This window comes from Momordica charantia (assembly GCF_013281855.1).
Source record: "Momordica charantia cultivar OHB3-1 chromosome 5 unlocalized genomic scaffold, Mcharantia_2.0 BLBB01000005.1, whole genome shotgun sequence".
In the NCBI taxonomy this organism is placed as follows: domain Eukaryota; kingdom Viridiplantae; phylum Streptophyta; class Magnoliopsida; order Cucurbitales; family Cucurbitaceae; genus Momordica; species Momordica charantia.
The window spans coordinates 15,920,534-15,940,115 of NW_028275163.1; the positions used below are offsets into that span (position 1 = coordinate 15,920,534).

Below are 19,582 nucleotides of genomic sequence, written 5' to 3' on the forward strand. Positions count from 1 at the left end.
TTTGTTCTTTATTTGTTCCTTTTGTTTCACTTTTTCTGGAGTTTGTATCCTTTGAACATTTTATTGTCCCTTTTCATTCCATCAATGAAAAGTTTGTATCTTGTTAAAAAAAAAAAGTTATCTTGAAACATAATTGGGGGAAAGCAAATGGAAATATTATACTGCTGCTAGAGGAAAAAGATTACAAGAAAAAAGCTAAGATCAAGCGAAAGATCTTTGTCCAATTGTCTCAATTCAACCAAATTTAAGGCCTCTCATTGGTGTTCGTTAGCAGATTCCTTTTCCCATTATTCCCCTACTGTTGTTTTTAACCAGGTAGCATAGACATGCTCAAAATGAAGAAGTGTCGGTGTCCGACACGCCACGTGTCGGACACTGACACGCCCCGACACGTGTCTGAAATGAATTTTTAATTTTTTTAATTTTAAAAAATCTGACACATTGGAACACGTTGGGGACACGTCCGGGACATGCTGGGGACACGTCTGGCACACGCGAGTGTCCTTTTTTTTCTAGTTGATCTTTCTCCTCCCACTTCCCGATTTTATTTTTTTTCCCTCTTACCTAGATTTCTTATTTCTTCTTCATCAACCGAAGACCAAGCTTGGGGTCTTTTTTCTTCTCTATAAACCAAATAAAAATCAACCCAAAAGTCACGTACTCCCGAAACTTATAGAAGATAGGTGAACAAAGAAGAAGATAAAGAAAAAGGAAGAAGAGGCGGCGATGTTGAGAAAGGAGAAGGATGAGAGGAAAGGAGGCGAGAAAAAGAAGTAGGAGGGTAGCGGGTTGTGATGAAAGAAATAAAAACTAGGGTTAGATTATTAAGTGGGAAGAGGGAATCAAAGATGAAAATAGGGTCTTCTTTATTACGAGGGAAAATTTGGGGCTAGAGTTAGGTTTTCTTTTATATATATATATATTTTCTATTTAAATATTAATTAAAAATCATTTAAAAAATTAACGTGCCCCCAACGTGTCGTGTGTCCTACTTTTTTGAAAATTGACGTGTCGCCGTGTCTGTGGGTGTCATATCTGTGTCGCGTGTCTGTGCTTCTTATTTTTAATAATTTGGGTGTTTTTCATTAGTCTAGAGTAGTTCTTGTATTTTTAGATTTCCTTGTTCGTTATGTCTTTTCTGGATATTATGTCTTTCTTATCTTTTCTTAATTCTCTTATTTTGTATTTTCACTCTTTCGAGAGTTTGTATCCTAGAACAGTTTATGTTCCTTTTCATTTAATCAATGACAAGTTCGTTTCTCGTTCAAAAAAGAAAAAAACTTAGAGAGAATTAGCATTGAATGGTTTTTCAAAGAGATTAAAATTGAAGCAAGGAATAATAATACCTTCAGTTGTATCCAGCAGGCCCAGAAGTACTGCAGAAATTTATCTTCTGATATATCCAACCTGATCATGCCATTCAAAGTGAGATTAAAAGAGAGAGAAAATTATTAAATAAAGCAAGAAAAATATACAACTTCAACAAAGTCAATGGAGCGTGAAAATAAGTTGAGTAAATTGGAGAGCTTCTTTATTATTTCTCAGTGTGTCGTGGGTGCATGATGTTGGTGTTATATAAAATAGAAATAGAGATCAGATGGGTAGGATAAGACACGTGTTAGATGGTGTTTGCTAAATATGAAAATATATATTTCAGCACTAACCCATTTATGCGAAATCTTTCACGCACATCAATGAGATGAGGGGAAGTGAAGAGTCCAGTTCGAAGACCACATTCCCGTAAAATTGCTTCACAAAAGGTGCACGTGGAACCCTAAATTCATAGAGGTGAGGTGGGGTGAAGGAAGATGATAAGAAAATCAAAGAACATTAAGAGTTCGTGCTTATTTTTTAACCAGGTATTGAGGTCAAGTTTGCAGCATCAGCAGAATATGAATGATGGACATAAGTTTCCTATTTTGCTTTGGATAGCCATTACACCATTGAAAGAGGGTTATCTTTTGGTCTATAATGACAATGATGATGCAGGGACTACAAATTTTCTCGGCATACATTTTTAATTTGCTCTACCATCCAACAAAATTTATATTGAAAATCATTGCAAGAAAACTAGCCAATTCATGGTAAGAAAAATGAATAGGCATCAAAATAAAAAGTACAAATGCAAAATGAAAATGGATATGAAACTACTTTTAGAGAGAGACAAAAAAAGAACTTTTCATTGATATAGTGAAAAGTTAGCAAAACAATCTATTTTCTTCTAGTAGGAAAAAAATTTTTAAAAATAGGCCAAGCGTTACAAAGAGAGAATAGTTTCTTTTTTCTGTAAATTACCTTTTTGGGTCCCTGAGGTATGGGCAACAATTTTATTTTTCTCATAGGTTCCAAAATCGTACAATTGAACTCCAAGATTAAGGAAATACTTCATTTTATCAGCAGTTTTATCGTAAAATAATCTACCTCATTTTTTCATAAGAAACCAAGTTTTCATTACCTAAATGAAAGAACACAGAAGAGCAAACAAAATTTGGGCATACAAAAAAAAGCACCCGCCAAGATGAAACCCAACCTACAAAAACGAGCTCCAATCCAAAAGAATAAAACCTAACTCATAATTACAAAAGGCATTAGAGACCAACACCTAAAGAGAGGTATTAAATCTAATAAAATCTCAAACCTCCACCCAAAACCTCTCTACCCCTCTAAAAATCCGATTGTTTCTCTCCAAACAAATACCCCACAAAATAATGAAAAAACAAGATTACCAATGAACAATTCACTCATTCTAAAAGGGAGGATGCAGCAACACCTCCTCCACCGTCACCCGACAATCTCTGCTATGCACCAAAGACACCCCAAAAGAATCCAAGAAACGCGCCCAACTCAACTAGGTGTCCAAATCTAATAGCATCCCTATTTCACTTTAACTTTTTTTTTTTATAACTAGAAGTTGAAGCTTTGCTCCCTTATACCCAAGGGGCACTTGTGCCTGCCCCAAGGCTCTGATTGGGAGACATCAATCGTTTTTGGTATTAAGCTCATCAGAGGGTTCGAACTTGAGACCTCTAAACCAGTATGACCAAAGCGCTTGCCAAATGGTGTGCCCCTTGGGGCCTATTCTACTTTTAACTTTCCACCTCCAGCTCATGTCCTCCCTACAAAGCAACACCTCAAACTCACCTTTGAACCTACTTGTTCTAACTCCTAGCCAAGATCACCATTTTTCATCCCATCTATCCAAAAATCAAGCTCTATCTAAGGCCAGTCGTGATCATCCACTAGTTTATCAACAAGAGGGAGTCATCACTATTTTCAAGTGGAAGAGTGTCAACCTCGAATGTGTAACTAGGGTTGTAAATCCTTTTGACTATTCAATAAAATGTAGAGATTATCTTTAGTACTATCATATACTTGGTTATGTGCCAACAATTCCAGCCATAAATGTATCCTTTTCTCCTTTCAAAGCCTAACTGTGATCCTCCACTAGTTGGGCTACCTCCATATGTTCATTTCTAGAACCAGAGTTGAAGGACGCAATATTGCTTATAGCTTGTATCTTGAGTTTTTACCCATTTAAGAAGTTCCCTTCCAATACTAACTTTGGTAGCTCTAGCAACGCCCATGAGGCAACCATAGGATTGAATTGTCCTTTTTCTTTCTTTATAGGAAACAGTCCATCCTCATTAATAAAGAGGACATATACAATACAAAAAGGAGACAAGCTATCACAACAAGCCAAGGGGATTACAAAAAGGATTCCCAATAGGCAATGATTTGCATCAAGCCATAATTAAAAAAGTTAGTGTGAGGAGAAGACCAAAGAGACAGAAAACAATCTAAATTGATCCTAAAACCCATCAATAGTAGTGTCGCTCTCCTTTTGTTCCTTTCATACCAACGTCTCCACAAAAGCACCACCATCATGTTAAACCATAAAATTCTTGCAGTGTCCCAAAAGAAGGTCATAAAAGAAAGCTCGTAAAGAGCCTCCAAACATTTCCTAGGGAACACCCAACATAAGTTTAAGGTTTCAAAAATTATGGACCAACATGATGAAGCAAACGGGCAAAGACAGAACAAATGCAAACAGTATTTCACCTCCTTCCTGCACATAACAGAGGGCATTCTTCTTTGCAATCTACAACAAGTGTTGAGCTTCTCAAGGGCAAAAATCCAAATGAAAACTTTTACCCTCTTGCAAATTTGAGCTTTCCATATCATACTTCCAAACAGGACTTGGGCAAGCATCCTTATTATTGAGAATTTGAACTAAGGATATCACTGTAAAAACTCCATTGCTTTCAAGAGGCCCCTCTTATAGCCCTCTTGATCCTTAGGTTTGACATTTTCACACAACTTGGATCCATTCCACTATTTCATCTTCCGTCCGGTTCCTTTTAACCTCTATGTTCCATCCTTTCTCCCAACATTGATAAATATAAAACTTTTTTAAATTTGCTGCTCTATACTGGCAAGGAAAATCAGCTTTTAAGGTAATATTCTCAATCCAAAGATCATCCCAAAACCGGATTTTATCACCTCTACCAACCTCTAACTTGTACCACCTTTCTATTTCTCAGCAACATTTCACAACGGTCCCTTAAAATTTTGGGAAGCTTTCGGTAGAGGCAGCATTTCAAAGTTACTCGGGCAATATTTACTAGCAATGACTATCCTCTACAATGCTTCATGAACAGTAGCATCAGATTGTCATAATACTCCTTAACTATATTGTCACCGACACCTGCAAGGACTTTATAATTATCTAGATTGGAGCCTTTTTGTCTTGTTAGGTCTTCAGTTATTGTTTTGCTCCCTTCTTAGACTATGGTTTTTGGTATACCTTTTAGTATTCTTTCATCTTTGTTAACGAAAACTTGATTCTTTATCAAAAGGAGAGGAAAAAGAAGGAAAAGAAATAATACATCCCTTCTGTGGCAGAATTCTCTTTTTTACATTGCTCACGTTTGCTTTTTCATTCATCTTAATGAAAATTTGCTTTCTCATTCATTTATAAACATAAATAATAAAACAATTTTAATTTTTGTTAAAATTTAAACATTAAGAAAAATAAATAAGGAAAAAGGCAAAGTCTTCTTTTATTGAGGCACAAAGAGGTTGTGAAGTGAGCCATGCTCCAAGGATCTTATAACCTAAGTATTTTTCCTCACCCACAACATATAAAAAGCTATGATAAAGATATAAAATAGAATACCTTCCCCTTAGTTCCAGCAACGTGAATAATTTTGAGTTTCCTGACACCTTGTTCAAGGTCTAGAATCTGCAGAAGAAACATATAAGCCTGCTGGTTTATTCTTTCAATAGGAGTTCAGGTATTATAATGCACAAACTCAAATTATCATTTTCACTCTTCCCTGTTGTGACAATAGTCAAAATGTTCAGAAAGAGCAACCAAATTAAATAATTGACCCACATAAATTTTTATATACGTTCACGATTTCAGATCAGCTATGTTGAAACGTTTTACTTTTATGATTTCTTTACTAGAGAAGGATGCAGGAGTGTTACCTCAACATACTTTCTCATCATCTCTAATTTCTCATCATTACTGGTTCCAAGAACCTTTTCTCCACGTCTTTTCTGCTTTATCAAGGAGGAAAGTGCTTCCATAGCAGATTCATAGGAAGATGACTGAGGCAAATCTTTCAAGTGTTCTTGCATGACTATATTGTTTCTCATTCTTTTCCAAGTAACAACCTCTTTCCCTTTCTAAAAGCTATCACGTCATTTAAACAAATAAGACGTTCAGAATCTCATTGTCAATAACAAGAAATCATATTGAGAAAGTGCCAAAGAAGATGCAAAATCGTTCAACGTACACAAACCTCACAAAACAAGAGAAAGATGGAGAAAAGAGATTTCTAAAACAGAAGGAGAAAAGGAAGAATTAAAGAAATGATTGGCAGTTCAAAATTCAATATCCTGAGAATGAACTAGTGTTAGAGCAACTTTAGACCATTTTGAAGGGAAGTTTGGTGCTGCCAAAAGAGTGAAGGCCGAGAGCTCCAATGCCAAAAACAATGAAGTTCCAAAGGAGGTAAGGGAGAAGACTAATTCTCTTAAATGTTGGAAGTGCAACAGGTTTGGACACATGAGCAAAGAATGTGTCAATAAAGAAGTCATGGTAATAAGAAATGGTGTCGTTGATTCAAATGATGGTTGTGAGAAATATGATGCAAAATTTGAGGAAGAATCTAAAGCACATGTTGATGAATTTATTAAACAAGATAGCAAACATTATGATGTTGATGAAAGTGAGTTGAAAGAAAAGAGAGAAAGAGAAGAGTTAAGAGAAAGGAATTCAAAGGAGAAAGAAGAGGACAAGAGCAAGATCCAATCCATTTGTCCATATAAGCCAAATCTTATGACATTGTTGCATAAGGACCCTTAGACCCTTACTATCAAGCTAACATACTTTATCCTAGTGTTTCTACTTTTCTAAGATTTTTGCAGGAAGTTCCAACTCTTCAAATCAAGTGTGGTCGAACACAAGTAACGATGGAAGCTATGATGGAGCCAACGAGAGTTATCCTATCATCTACTCATGATCTAAAGATTGTATTACAAGGTAAGTATAAAATAGATCTTGATTTTGAAGATACTAACTTGCTTCCTTATTGTGTAGGTAACCATGAACAAAAGAAACCTAAAGTGAACGGCATTGTGGAAAAGTATTTGTCTAAGAAGTCGCATAAAGAATTTCATGGCCAAGAACGCAGAATTGTATGTTGGAGGAAAAACAAATCCAAGAAAAATGTAAACAAACCAAGTGATTGGGTTTGGAAGCACTTTTGGAAGGAACAAAAAATTTGTCCAAATCCAAACATGAGAAGACTAAGAAGGATGATATTATATCAAGACTTCAAGATTGCACTTCAAGGAAGTCAAAAAGTTGTGTTAAATCAAGAAGGCAAACAAGAAGGGGCCATATAAATTTTCAAGAAGAAAGAAGTGACAAGTCCATGGAACACCCACAAGGTAAGGAACAAGTTGTTAAGGCTTATCATTGGACTAACTTGATTCGTTTTGATGTAGGAAATGAAGACCTTGATTTGAGGACAAGTCCTTTTAAAGAAAGGGGGGATGATACGAATCCATTTGTGACCAATTACATGTACCAAAGGAGCAATTACAAGAAGCAAGACAAGAAGATTCAAGAGGCTTTCACACTGCACCTTCAAAAGCTTGTTAATGCACAATAATCAACAAAGAGTTTTGAGCCCAAATTTGTTCATAATGTTACTTCAATGAGTCAAGAAGAGAATGGAGCAAAGATGACACGGGAAAAGTTGTCTATTTTGAGAGATGGCACGGAGGACAAAAAATGTGTGCATAATTGTAAACAGGTGCCTTGGCAGATTGCACCCCTTGGGAGTTTGTGAAGTCAAAGCTTGTCAAATGTCATCCAAATGTGAAGCGCCTCCTACAGCACGTAGATAAGACCATTTGAAGCGTGACTACGTTTTCTGATCCGCATTTAAGTGTCTAGAATGATGTGCAATCAAGTTTTAATTTGCATGTCTTATTTTCTACAATTTGCATTAAGTAGTATTTTGAAAAACTTTTGGTGTTCTTATGTTGAACGACCATTTGGCCTATTTAAAGGCTTGGAATGCTCTTGTCATGGGGAGAACTTAAGATTAAACATATTGGAATTCAAGAACTTTTGTTCCTTAACACATTTGGTGTTGCTTCTTTCAAATCTTGCTTTAGGTTTGATGTTAAACCGATTCATTGGATTAGTCTCGATCAAGCTAATTCTGGAGTGAGTCGTCTTAGGATCTAGGAGTGACCATCGTAGATTCTAAGTCTGATCTAAGAGTGATTCATCTTCTAACCTTACTCTTGGTTGGAATCATTCGGTAAGTTGGTCGTTTTTGTGAATGTTTGCAAAGATAAGGACCTCTAGCTTTTTAAACTCGAGCAACCTTGGCGCTTATCATAATGCTTTCAAATTCTAAACGCGCCCATTGTCAATCAATCAATCACATCAAAATTTCATAATAATAAGAACAAGAAGAAGAATTGTGTGTTCTTGAGCTAGATTAGAAAACGAAATCGGAGTTCATTTCACATATAAGAACAATAAATTACAAAACTTCAAACATAGCTTCCCATTCGATACTACAATCTCCGAGCACAAGACAAAGCATGAATTGAAAGGGATAAAGAAAGCAGTAGTTGAAATCAGTGTACCTCTTGTGGTTCAGTAAAGAAGATTGTGAAGGTGACATTGCATCCCAAAATGAGTGAAGAGAGAAGCCGCCGCCATGCGCAAGAATCCGAATCTAGGTGAGCACGGAGAATACGTCTCCGTGCTTTTTGGCCGTTGAAACTTTGAGTGAAAGATGAAATATCGATATCCCACTGCTGTTTTATGCTCTGCGCCGCACTGCCCCCGAATTACACAATTTTTTATTGTGGCATTCTGTTAAAAAGTTAAAATTTATCCCTAACAATTCGATTCGTTTGTTTCGAAGGGAAAAAAACGACTTTTCTTTTCTTTTTCTTTTTTCCCTTTTTAAAAAAGTTCTAAAAAGGACTCTTTTTCTTTGTAAATCTATAATAACTACCGCTCCACGTGATCTTAAAGTTGGATATTTGCGCTCAATAGCATTTTTTCAATGCAGTATTGATTTTTACCCCTCCTTTTCAAAATTGATATTTTCTAACCTTTTCTAGGTCACCTAAATACAAAGGACTATTATTATCCTCCACTAATTTTTTAGATTTCCCTGTTTTATTTTCTCTCTCTATCTCCTCCTCTATCTTTGAAAAAAAAATTTCTCCCTCTATTTTTCTATTAACTCATTCTTTGATTCATTCTTTGTTTTCTCTTCCTTCTTTTCTTCTTTTTTTTTTTCATTTCTTTCTTTCTCTCTTCCATAATTATGGATATTTTTCTCTCGGACTCTCTAAAATTTTCTTGAGGTTTCTTTTTCCTTCTTCTCTCTTTCTCTCTTTTCTCTAATTACTATTCTTCCTTTTTCTTCTTTACCCACCACATAAAACAATTTACTTAAAAAAAAAACTATATATCCATCCTCTCTATTCCCTTTTTCCTTTTTATTTCTTTTGAAACAAGTAGCCCCCCGCCTTCTATTTCTTTTTTTTTTATTCTGATGACCTTCATCAATCGCCTACGACACGTGCATCAAAGCCGACGAGGGAGGTCGTTCGTGGGAGAAGAAGGCTCCGGGGAGGAGGAAGTTCAGCCTACGATTGGGAAGGAGATAATCTTGATCGAATATGGGGAGGAGAAATAGATCAGAAGAAATAAACCGAGATCGAGAGAGTAGAGAGAGGTGGAGCGAGAGATCAGGGAGAACGAGAAAGACGATTTAATTGACAATTAATTTTAAGGACTCATTAATTAATTTATTTTGTCCAATAATTTAATTTCTTAAAATCTATTTATAAAATCAATAAATTTCCTAAATCATTAAATTAATTTTTAATAAATGTTTATGAATTCAATTAGACAAATTTATAAAGTGAATACTTTCAAATGTTTTGAAATAAAATGTCACTTATCTAAAAAAAAGTTATAATAATAACAATAAATTTGTTAATTTAAATGAAATCATAAACAAGATTAAATCAGAATTGAACTAAATAAATAAATTTCAAAACAGTTTGGTCAAATTCAAATTCAAAATGATTAACAAATAATCTATAGATAAAATATTTTTTTAATTAAAATTTTAAAAATTAGAATGGAGGGAAACGGAATCTCAATCCCTCCTCAATCTCCTTAATTTTAGTCATGAATGGTATTGGAATTCAAATTTGAAATTTAATGCAAATTTGTTTTCTTAATTGATTTTTATCACTCCCTTCAAAGTAATTATTTGAACTAATCATTTGAAATAGGAAATAAATCTCTCATTTAATCCTTGGTAGTCTTAATCATGATTGGATTTCAAATTTAAAACTTAATTCACTTTGTGAACAAAAGAAATGTTGAGTGTATAATCTCCTCCTCCAATCTCGCTTTCCCCCTCATTCCATTCATAATATTAAATTTAATCAAATTATGTGAAAGTATCAAATATAAAATTTAATGACAAAAAAAATCATGAGTGTATAATCTCTCCTTACAATCTCGTTTTCCCCCTCGTCCATTCATAATTTAAAATTTAATCAAATTATGTGAAAGAAAAAATTATGTCTTTATCTCACTAGCCCCCTAAATTTTCGTTTTCTTCTTTCTCTAGTATAACAAATTTGCGAGAACTGGGAGATCTTAAGCGAGATCTGGAAATTCTAAAGTGAGATTTGGAAGATCTGAAAGGGGAGTTTTGTAAAACCCAAGCGGAAAAAAAAAAAAAGAAAGAGAAGAAGAAGGGAGATGGTGGGTCGATTATGAAATAGATTTTTGAGACGGAGATAGAAAGATATAAGAGTAGAAACTAAAAAATCGAAGGGAAGAGGAAGAATAATGCAAGGAAGAGATAAAAATGGGAGGAGAAAGAGGGGGAAGATGGAAGAGAAACAAAAAGATAAGAGAGAGAGAAGAAGAGAGAAAAAAAAGTTTTTTCAAATAAGGGAGGTGAAGGGATCGAATCCCCAGCGATAGGGGATGATCCCTTGTAATTCGACTTGGTTTAGAAACTATATGTTAGCGGTTTTAAAATAGAATTGTTTATATTCTAAATTAGATGTTAAGCCTCTTGAGAAGAAAAAGACTTACATCTGATGACCGTGAGCAATTCTCCTTCCTCGAGTACAGAATTTGAGCCAACACGTATTAACATTCAACAAACCCAAGTAAGGACACCACCATGAAGTTACCTCACTTTTATCTAGGATTAAGAACTCGGACTGTGGGATCTTGTTTATTGGAAAGGAAAAATGCAAGGAAGATAACTGGATTTTCTAGATAATGAGAGAGATGGAGAATTTTTATTCTGTGCAACTTTTACCCGGGCAAACAACAACCCCAAAACACAACACTTCTGTGTTTTTACGAATAATGGAGGGGAGAGGAGTGGGAGTAACCTCCCACCTTCCACCTCACCGCTTCCCATCAAAACTGCGCGGGAGTGGTTAATTAATTTAATTAAATATATATTTAATTTAATAATTTAATTAAATTAAAACTATTTTAATTTAATTAGTAATTAATTAAATCTTAATTAATTAATTAAGCATAATTTAATTAAATCACATTTAATTAAATCAATTAATATTTGAATCATATTCAAATAACATTTCCCTCCTAGCCTATAGTATTTAATATGAATCTAATTTACATTAAATTTTAACCTATAGTTTTAATATGAATCAAATTCACGTTATTCTCTTATAATATATAGTTTTATAATGTATCATCATACATTATATTAATTTATGTCATACACAATTAACTCAAATTTCCTTTAATTAACTTTGAACAATTCAAATTTCTTCCAAGATTTAATCCTCTTAATTACACTTTACAAGAGGACCTAATAGACCTATATTAGAAGCTCCAACGTTGCGAGATTAATTGGTTAAACTCATAATCACCTTAGTCAACATTACATATTCTTAAAAAATCATATAAATTATAAAAAACAATATGTAGAAATAATTTCATCAAATTCACAAATGAAATATTATAACTCCCCCTAAAGATACGCATTCTCTTATTAAAAAGACATATCAATAAATATCAAAGAGATAAATGGATACAAGAAAAAATTATCCCAACAACTTGCACAAGATAGATATACTAAAAACAAGTCATGATATATCAATCTATCTTAAACAAATTATCAAAATATTCCACAAAATTTTCATTCAATAAAATATGGCATAAAGACAAGTATAATTCTAAGAGAGCAATTTTAAGTCTCACGATTAGGCACAAAAATATTCATACACATAAAAGATGCTCTCAATTAAAGTTATCAACTTATCTAAAAAAATAAACATCTAGAATTAAAACACCATCAATATGCCAAAAATATCATCAAGATACCAAAAATATCAAATGCTAAAAAAAATTTATAAAGAACAATCAACATTCATATCAATTAGCAACAAAATAACAATATCGTCATTTATACCACTTAAAAAGTAGTACAAATTAAATATAGGCAAACACAGATACCAATTGTTTCTGATTATAAGTACCCTCTGATTTATGTCACCAAAAAAATATCGATCAAATAGAGAAAATCACAAAAATCAATTAAATACCTATAAGCAACAAGCTAACAAAAATTTTAGAAAAACATATTTCATAAATACTCCCTCTATGAAAATGCATTCACCAACTCTTTTCAAACAACAAAGCAAACAATTTTCAACAAAGAGCAAAATTTTGAAATTAATTTTCATAGAGAGCACATGGTTTATGGTCAAAAAGCATCCAAACAAATTCTTTAAAGAGAGTAAACAATAACCATCAACTATCAAAAATAATATTTCACAATACAAAATATCAACCATCCATAACAATATTTATCAAGACAAAATATCCTCAATAATTTTCAAGAAAACACAAGGATAACAAGCAACTAATGGACAAAAAATTCAAGACTTTAAGTTTATCAAAGAATCAAGCAATTTGGATAAATCTTAACGTCAAAATTTCAATATTTTGATAAATCATAAATCAACAAGTTTGATAAATATTAAAAACCAATAATCGAATATCATGTAAAATATGCCAAAATAAATATTCAATAATTTCTCAATAACATATAATGAAATATTTTAAATAGTGAGCAATAAATATTATGGATAATCTCAACAAATTCTACTACATACAAGAGCATTAATCCACTAATTCATAAATAATCAAGTAAAAAGATTAATGCCAAAAATATTTGCAATTTACTCAAGAGCATTAATTCACTAATCCCATAAATAATCAATCAATAGACATGAGTGTCAAAGATATTCTCAATTTACTCAAAGGCATTTGATTCAAATAAACAATAAAATTCAAGAAACTGATATCAACTTCACTAACCCATCAAAGATATATAATTCTATAAATTATATCAAAAGCATAATAAAATCTCAATAACAACAAGGATAAAGATACCGAATACGTTGTATTTCAAGCAAGCCATAATGTTGCTCCTTTAAAATTTAATTTCAATTTGAAGTCCAAAGCAACCATTTGCTTCTTGAAAACATACCTACAAAAAGAAAACTCAACGAAAAGATCTTGGTACCCATTTCTTGGGTTGTTCGTTGTTAATGAGCATAGATTTTGGAACCCATTTCAAAGTAGTTCCAATATTTTTAATATTCATTTTTTGCAAATAATAAGTATTGAATTTATAATCAATTTCGCCACAATCATTAGACAATAATTCCTTCTTAACAAAATTATTTTGCACAATATTTTTCTTAAAGAAATTCTTCTTTGGAGAATTTTTCAAGCGAGTCATCGGTCCGGAGAAAGAAAAGGACCTCACAATATCAATATTCTATGAAGGAATGCAGGCAGCGCATACGATTTAAACAGACTTTTTCTTTACCGCCCATCTTATGAGTCAGTCCATTCTTGTCGCAGTTGTTGGTTTGTTGTACTATTCTGTGCATTCTTTTGCTTCACAACTTTGAGTTCTAGATTTCGATAGGGACAACCACATCAAATTGGTCTAATATTACCTTTAACTCCACAAAAATGTCGTGTAGGCAAAAATTTGACATTATGCATATAATTTGATTTTCCATTAACATGCTTAGACATAAGTTTAGCACTATGCATATAATTAGTTCTAGCATGAGCATGTTTAGGCAAAAAATTCAATTTTGAATGCATATTTCTACCATTTCCATGTTTAGGCATAAATTTAGTATTTGCATTAATATTTAAAGCATCGGATTTTGACAAGTAACAAGAATAAGTTTTATGTCCATATTTGCCACATGAAGAACAAACAACATTATACAAAGACTTATCTTTTTCAACAAATTTATGCACCCAACTTTTCTTTGGGAAATTTTCTTTCGAAGCATTGTGAGACTTTGCTCTTTGAGAAAAATTTCTTCTAGAAAAAGTAGTTTGTGCATATTTCAATTTAAAGCATTTAGGTCTAATATGACCTTCAATACCACAATGATGACATATAGGCACAAAATTAGTTTTAGCATTCTTAGAAACAACATTAGGCTTAGGCACAATAGGTGATGCTTTAACAAAGATGGTTTTAGAACTTGAAGGAGTAGAACATTCATCTATATAGCCTAAACCTCTTTTATCACCAAAAGGCTTGCACACTTCAATTATTTTATCTAATCTTTGAGCACCTATTGTCAACTTCTTAATAGATTCTTTTGCACTTTTAAGCTCTTTACTAGCAAGCATTTCTTTTTCTTTAAGCACATGTAAAATATCATTTTTCTCATGACTATCACATTCAAGAAATTCAATTTTGTCAATAAAAGTAATTTTCTCTTTTTCCAAAGATATATTGCTAGTTTCCAAAATAACAATTTCACTTTTCAAACTAGCAATTTTATCTTTTAATTCCAAAGTAAGAGATTCAATTTTCTCATTTTTATTTCTCAAATCATTTAATTCAATTTTTAATTCACATGCTAAAAATTTGAGATCACCATTTTATTTTTCAAGATATTTAATCCTTTCACTATTCAAAACATGCTTTTCATCACAACAATCATCATGCAACACATTATTAGTAGCTCTATTTTTCAAGTAATTATTTTCATCTATCAAGGATGTATTTTCACTAGTTAAGGCATGATATTTCTTTCTAAGCACAACATATTTGGAACCAAGTTTTTCTAAGTCATTTTGCATATTTTCAAATGCTTCAAACAATTCATCATAAGAAGGAGGTTTATGATTTACCTCGTCTTCATCACTTTCAACATCGCTCCAATCATTTGAATAAGCCATCAAGCACAATGAGGATGATCCATCACATTTTTCTTTTGACACTTCATGGAACTTTTCTTGATTTTGAGAATTATAATTCTCCTTCACATCAAATAAATCATTAGTAGTACAAGGAGATTTTTCAACACTATACATATTATCAAGAAAATTTCAAATATCATATGCATATGTAAAATGTGAAATTTTATCGTATATATTTCTATCTAAAACACAACATATGATATTTATAGCTTGATAATTAAAAGAAATCATTTCATCATTCAATTTTGATTTTGAAATATCATTTTCACAAACATACAAAATGTCAAAATCAATAGCTAACAAAAAAATTTTCATTCAATGTCTCCAAATACCATCAAAGAAAGGAGGTCTATCAATGTAATGACTTTCCAAAAAATCTAAAGTTGTCATACCTCTAGCAATTAAGCTTTTCAAATAATTTTTCAAAAATTAACAAGATACTTAGTATTGAGATAAAATTTGAAAAATAATTTTTGTAGAAGAGCGAAACCTCGCTCTGATACCAATTGTTGGATCGGTATGACAACCCTAGAGGGGAGTGAATAGGGTTTAATGAAACTTTTTAAACTTTTTACTCTGGTGGGCCCAATTTAAACAATTATGTAAACTTTTTATGAACAAATGATTTTAACACAAAATTAAACAACAAATTAGAAATACAAACACCCTAATTAATTTCACCATCCAAATAATTCAAATATAAATATTGACCATAAACATGATTAACAAATTCGAACAATTAATTTCATGCAATTTGTAATAAAGAAAATTAATTGGAAAAATTAAATAGAGTAGGGTTAGAGAAAATGACACCGGAAATTTTATAGTGGTTCGGCAACACCGGCCTACTCCACTTCCCAAGCTCCTCTTGGGTGTTCTACTAGGAAACTTGACTCTTTCCATGGTAGGAGTCAAACCGGTACAAAGTCTTCTTTTTTTGGGAGCAAGAAGAAACTCGATCCTTTCCACGGTTTAGGGTCAAACCGTTACAACATTCTTTTTCGAACTCAAGAGCAACCCTTACAAGATTTGAAATTTGAGAACAAACTTACAAACTCTCTCAAAGAGTGGGTATACAAATTTTTCTCTCACAAATTTGTAAGAAAAAATATGAACTTGAGATTCCAGGACTATATGATAGAACATGGAATTACGTACCAAATTTCAGCCCCTAGTACACCACAACAGAACAGTGTATCAGAAATGAGAAACAGAATCTTGTTAGACATGGTTCGATCAATCATGAGCTGTGCTCAGTTGCTTAACTCATTTTGGGGTTACGCAATGGAGACTATGATTTATATTTTGAACATAGTTCCTTCGAAGAGTGTTTCTGAAATACCCTTTGAATTATGGAAATGTTGTAAAGCTAGTTTACGCCACTTTTGTATTTGGGGATGTCCGAAAGACGTGCTCGTGGCTAAACCAAAGAAATTGGAGCCTCGTTCAAAAGTATGCCTATTCGTAGGTTACCCTAAAGAGACGAAAGGTGGTCTCTTCTTCGATCGTCAAGATAACAAACGCCACGTTCTTAGAAGAAAACCACGTTCGAGATCATGACCCACGGAGTAAGGTAGTGATAAACGAGATTTTCGAAGAGGTTACAAATACGTCAACAAGAGTTGTTGATCAAGCTGGCAGTTCGACAAGAGTTGTTGATCAAGCCAGCACATCACGTCAGTCACATCCACCTCAAGAATTAAGGGTGTCTCGACGTAGTGGGAGGATTGTGTCACAACCTAACCACTACGTAGGTTTAACTGAAATGCAAGTTGTCATACCTGATGACGACGTCGAGGATCCGTTGACCTACAAATAGGCAATAGAAGATGTGGACAAGGACAAATGGGTCAAAGCCATGGACCTAGAAATGAAGTCTATGTACTTCAATTCCATTTGGGAACTTGTAAACCAACCTGACGGGGTAAAACCCATAGGGTGCAAATGAATCTATAAGAGAAAACGAGACGCCGAAGGAAAGGTACTATAACGCCCCAGGATTTTCAACATCCTAAACGAGGACCGTTACTAAAATCGCCTTAAAAAACCCACTCGAGTTAAAGAAATAGACCACTAACAACTCAGACTAAGCAAATCCTACCCCCACGCATCCGCTGCGCTACTCTGATACTAACACTTAAAATACAACAAAAGGACTTAAGCAAGAACAATTAACGCCAAACAAGGCTAAGCAAATACTAACCTCCGTATCGTTTAAAAAGGCAATAAAGCTAAAATAAAGTTACAACTTTAATAAACGTTCACAAATGAAAACCAACAAAACCAACCATCTAAACTTCAGTAAAAATCCAACCAAAGAATGAATCGATTAAAACATTATACTAACCACCTGAACTATTACAAAAGCCAAAGCTCAACAGAGAATATAAACTAGAACAACAAGGACCATTAATAAAACTTATTCTAAACAAATTAGAACAAATAAAAGCTAGCTATGGTCTTTCTTCTCGAATCCCCTCCGCACCATCGCCATATGCGTGTGCTACCTCACTACCTGCAAAATCTGGAGAGAAAAAGAAGGGGTGAGTACAACCATGGTACCCAGTATGCAGCCCTTACCTAAAGTGTCACACACAACCAACATGCTTATATAACAACAACACATCATGCTCGTTATTAATATCATGTTTTATATAAAATGGAACAAATTATGCAAATGTTTGCCCTAACCTTTAACCTACATGCCAGCCCTAAGGCTCACATCACAACTCACTAGTTTTCTTTTTTATTCATTTGAGTCGTATCGACCCCTGACCTTTATACCTAGGGCGTCGACATTTCTCTACGAGGCTTGGCGTTTAACCCTTGACCTTTCTACCCAAAGCCTTGAACTGTTGCGTGACCCCTGACCACGCATAGCCAAGGCCTCAACACTTCTCTAAACTTATTAGTTCTCCTTCTTATTCATCCAAGACTTATTCCTTCGAGTCATGTCGACCCCTGACCTTTGTACCCAGGGCCTCAACACTTCTCTATAGCACTTGGTGATTGACCTTGACCTTTGTACCCAAGGCCTCGAACTGTTGCACCGATCCCTAATCACGCATAACTAAGGCATCAATGACCTTGCAACATATTGACCCTTGCCCTTTACTTTCAAGGCTCCAATACTTGTCTTCCTCTAAGACTCATCGCATCGACCCTCGACCTATATACTCGGAGCCTCGACACTCATTTTTGTCCACAGTTTGGCGTATCGACCCCCGACCTTTGTACCTGAAGCCTCGATACCCAACTAGTGACGTATCAGCCCTCTGGCTCTAATACTCACCCATTCACTTCATAACTTTTTAGAAATCTCACCAAAGTCTTACATGTTACTAAGTCATGACTCATGCATCAAACGTCTCACAATAATTCATAACTACAACTAAGCATCAAATCCAGCAACACAAAGCTAATCAATCACATCCAGTCAGAACCAACATGTTTCCAAATTATTTCAGTATGCTTTCATAACTACAACTAAGCATCAGATGCAACAACACAAGGCTAATCAATCACATCCAGTAAGAACCAACATGTTTCTAAATTATTTCGGTATGCTTTCGTAGCTACAACTAAGCATCGAATCCAACAACACAAAGTTAATCAATCACATCCAGTCAGAACCAACATGTTTTCATCCAAAAACTCATAATGATTAACATCTGATCCACAAAGAGATAATCAACATTCATATTATTGGATAATAAAACACACAGAAATCGTCAAACAATTTATACATATTCAATCAACAAACATCCCACAAGTAAGAACTACTTACCTAGTCCCAACGTTCCTAAGTCTTGCATTGATTCGACACCTATGTATTCAATAAAAAATAGCATGTTAAAAAGACAATTTCGGTCATAAAAATCAATTCTAAGGAGGGTTTGAAGGATCCGTTACCACAAAAACGACTTCGTTTCAATGTGGGTAACTCATATATAACTTGATCAAGGGTGGGTAATGTAAATCGGGCATTGAATGGGCGTGGGTAAGTGCCAAACACCACGAAACTGCTACTGTTCATGTTTTGCAACAGAGGAACGCACCAAAACAACTTCCAACAACTTCATTTTGCTGCCCATTACCAAAAAACGACTTCGCTTGGGTGTGGGTAACTTAAATCTAGTTCAGATAGGTATGGGTAGCATGAATTGGGCCTCGAATGGAAGTGGGTAATCGCCGAACACAAAGAACCTATGTTGTTTGCGTTTTACAGTAGGAAAAACCACCCCAAAATTGTCTCCGATGCTGCTGGCTGCTACAATAGGAGCACGGGCCACCAAGACTAGGTGCTATGGGTTGTGGGTCACTGCTAATTGGTCGTAATGTTGCCAACAACCGCTGAAAACGTCGCAATAGCCCCCAACCGCGGTGAAAATCGAGCAGCATGCCGTCGATACAGCTGAGTCGCCGTTTGCCGATGTTGGTCATCAAGGAAAGGAGTCCTAAACCCCGATGGTTTTTCGGGGAGTGGCTGACTGGGCGTTTATGCTGAACGCACGCGCTAAGCGTGGTAACAATTATATAGATGCAAGCGCACACCTGTCAGAGTAATATAAAATGGATGGAGTATCCAAGTATCGATCCTCAAGGACTTCTAAACAATTTCCAAACTCTAAAGTTTTAAAGAATAGTGAATGTTGGAATGAGTGATTCTTGTAAAATGGGAAGTGGTCACAAATAATGGTTTGGATTTGG

At 34.1% G+C, this 19,582-nt stretch overlaps 1 protein-coding gene across 2 annotated transcripts in view; it reads right to left on the minus strand.

Moving 5' to 3' along the window:
- The window catches only part of DFC (DHFS-FPGS homolog C), a 43,697-nt gene extending 35,359 nt beyond the window's left edge, over window positions 1-8,338 (minus strand). For both annotated transcript variants that reach the window (XM_088123683.1, XM_022302896.2), the window contains exons 1-5: window positions 8,179-8,338; window positions 5,491-5,698; window positions 5,177-5,242; window positions 1,665-1,774; window positions 1,347-1,407 (exon numbers count right to left, since the gene is read on the minus strand). In XM_088123683.1, coding sequence (XP_087979809.1) covers window positions 1,347-1,407; window positions 1,665-1,774; window positions 5,177-5,242; window positions 5,491-5,661 — 408 coding nt within the window. In that variant the 5' untranslated portion in view covers window positions 5,662-5,698; window positions 8,179-8,338. The remainder of the gene's footprint in view (window positions 1-1,346; window positions 1,408-1,664; window positions 1,775-5,176; window positions 5,243-5,490; window positions 5,699-8,178) is intronic.
- Between the last annotated feature and the right edge of the window lie 11,244 nt (window positions 8,339-19,582).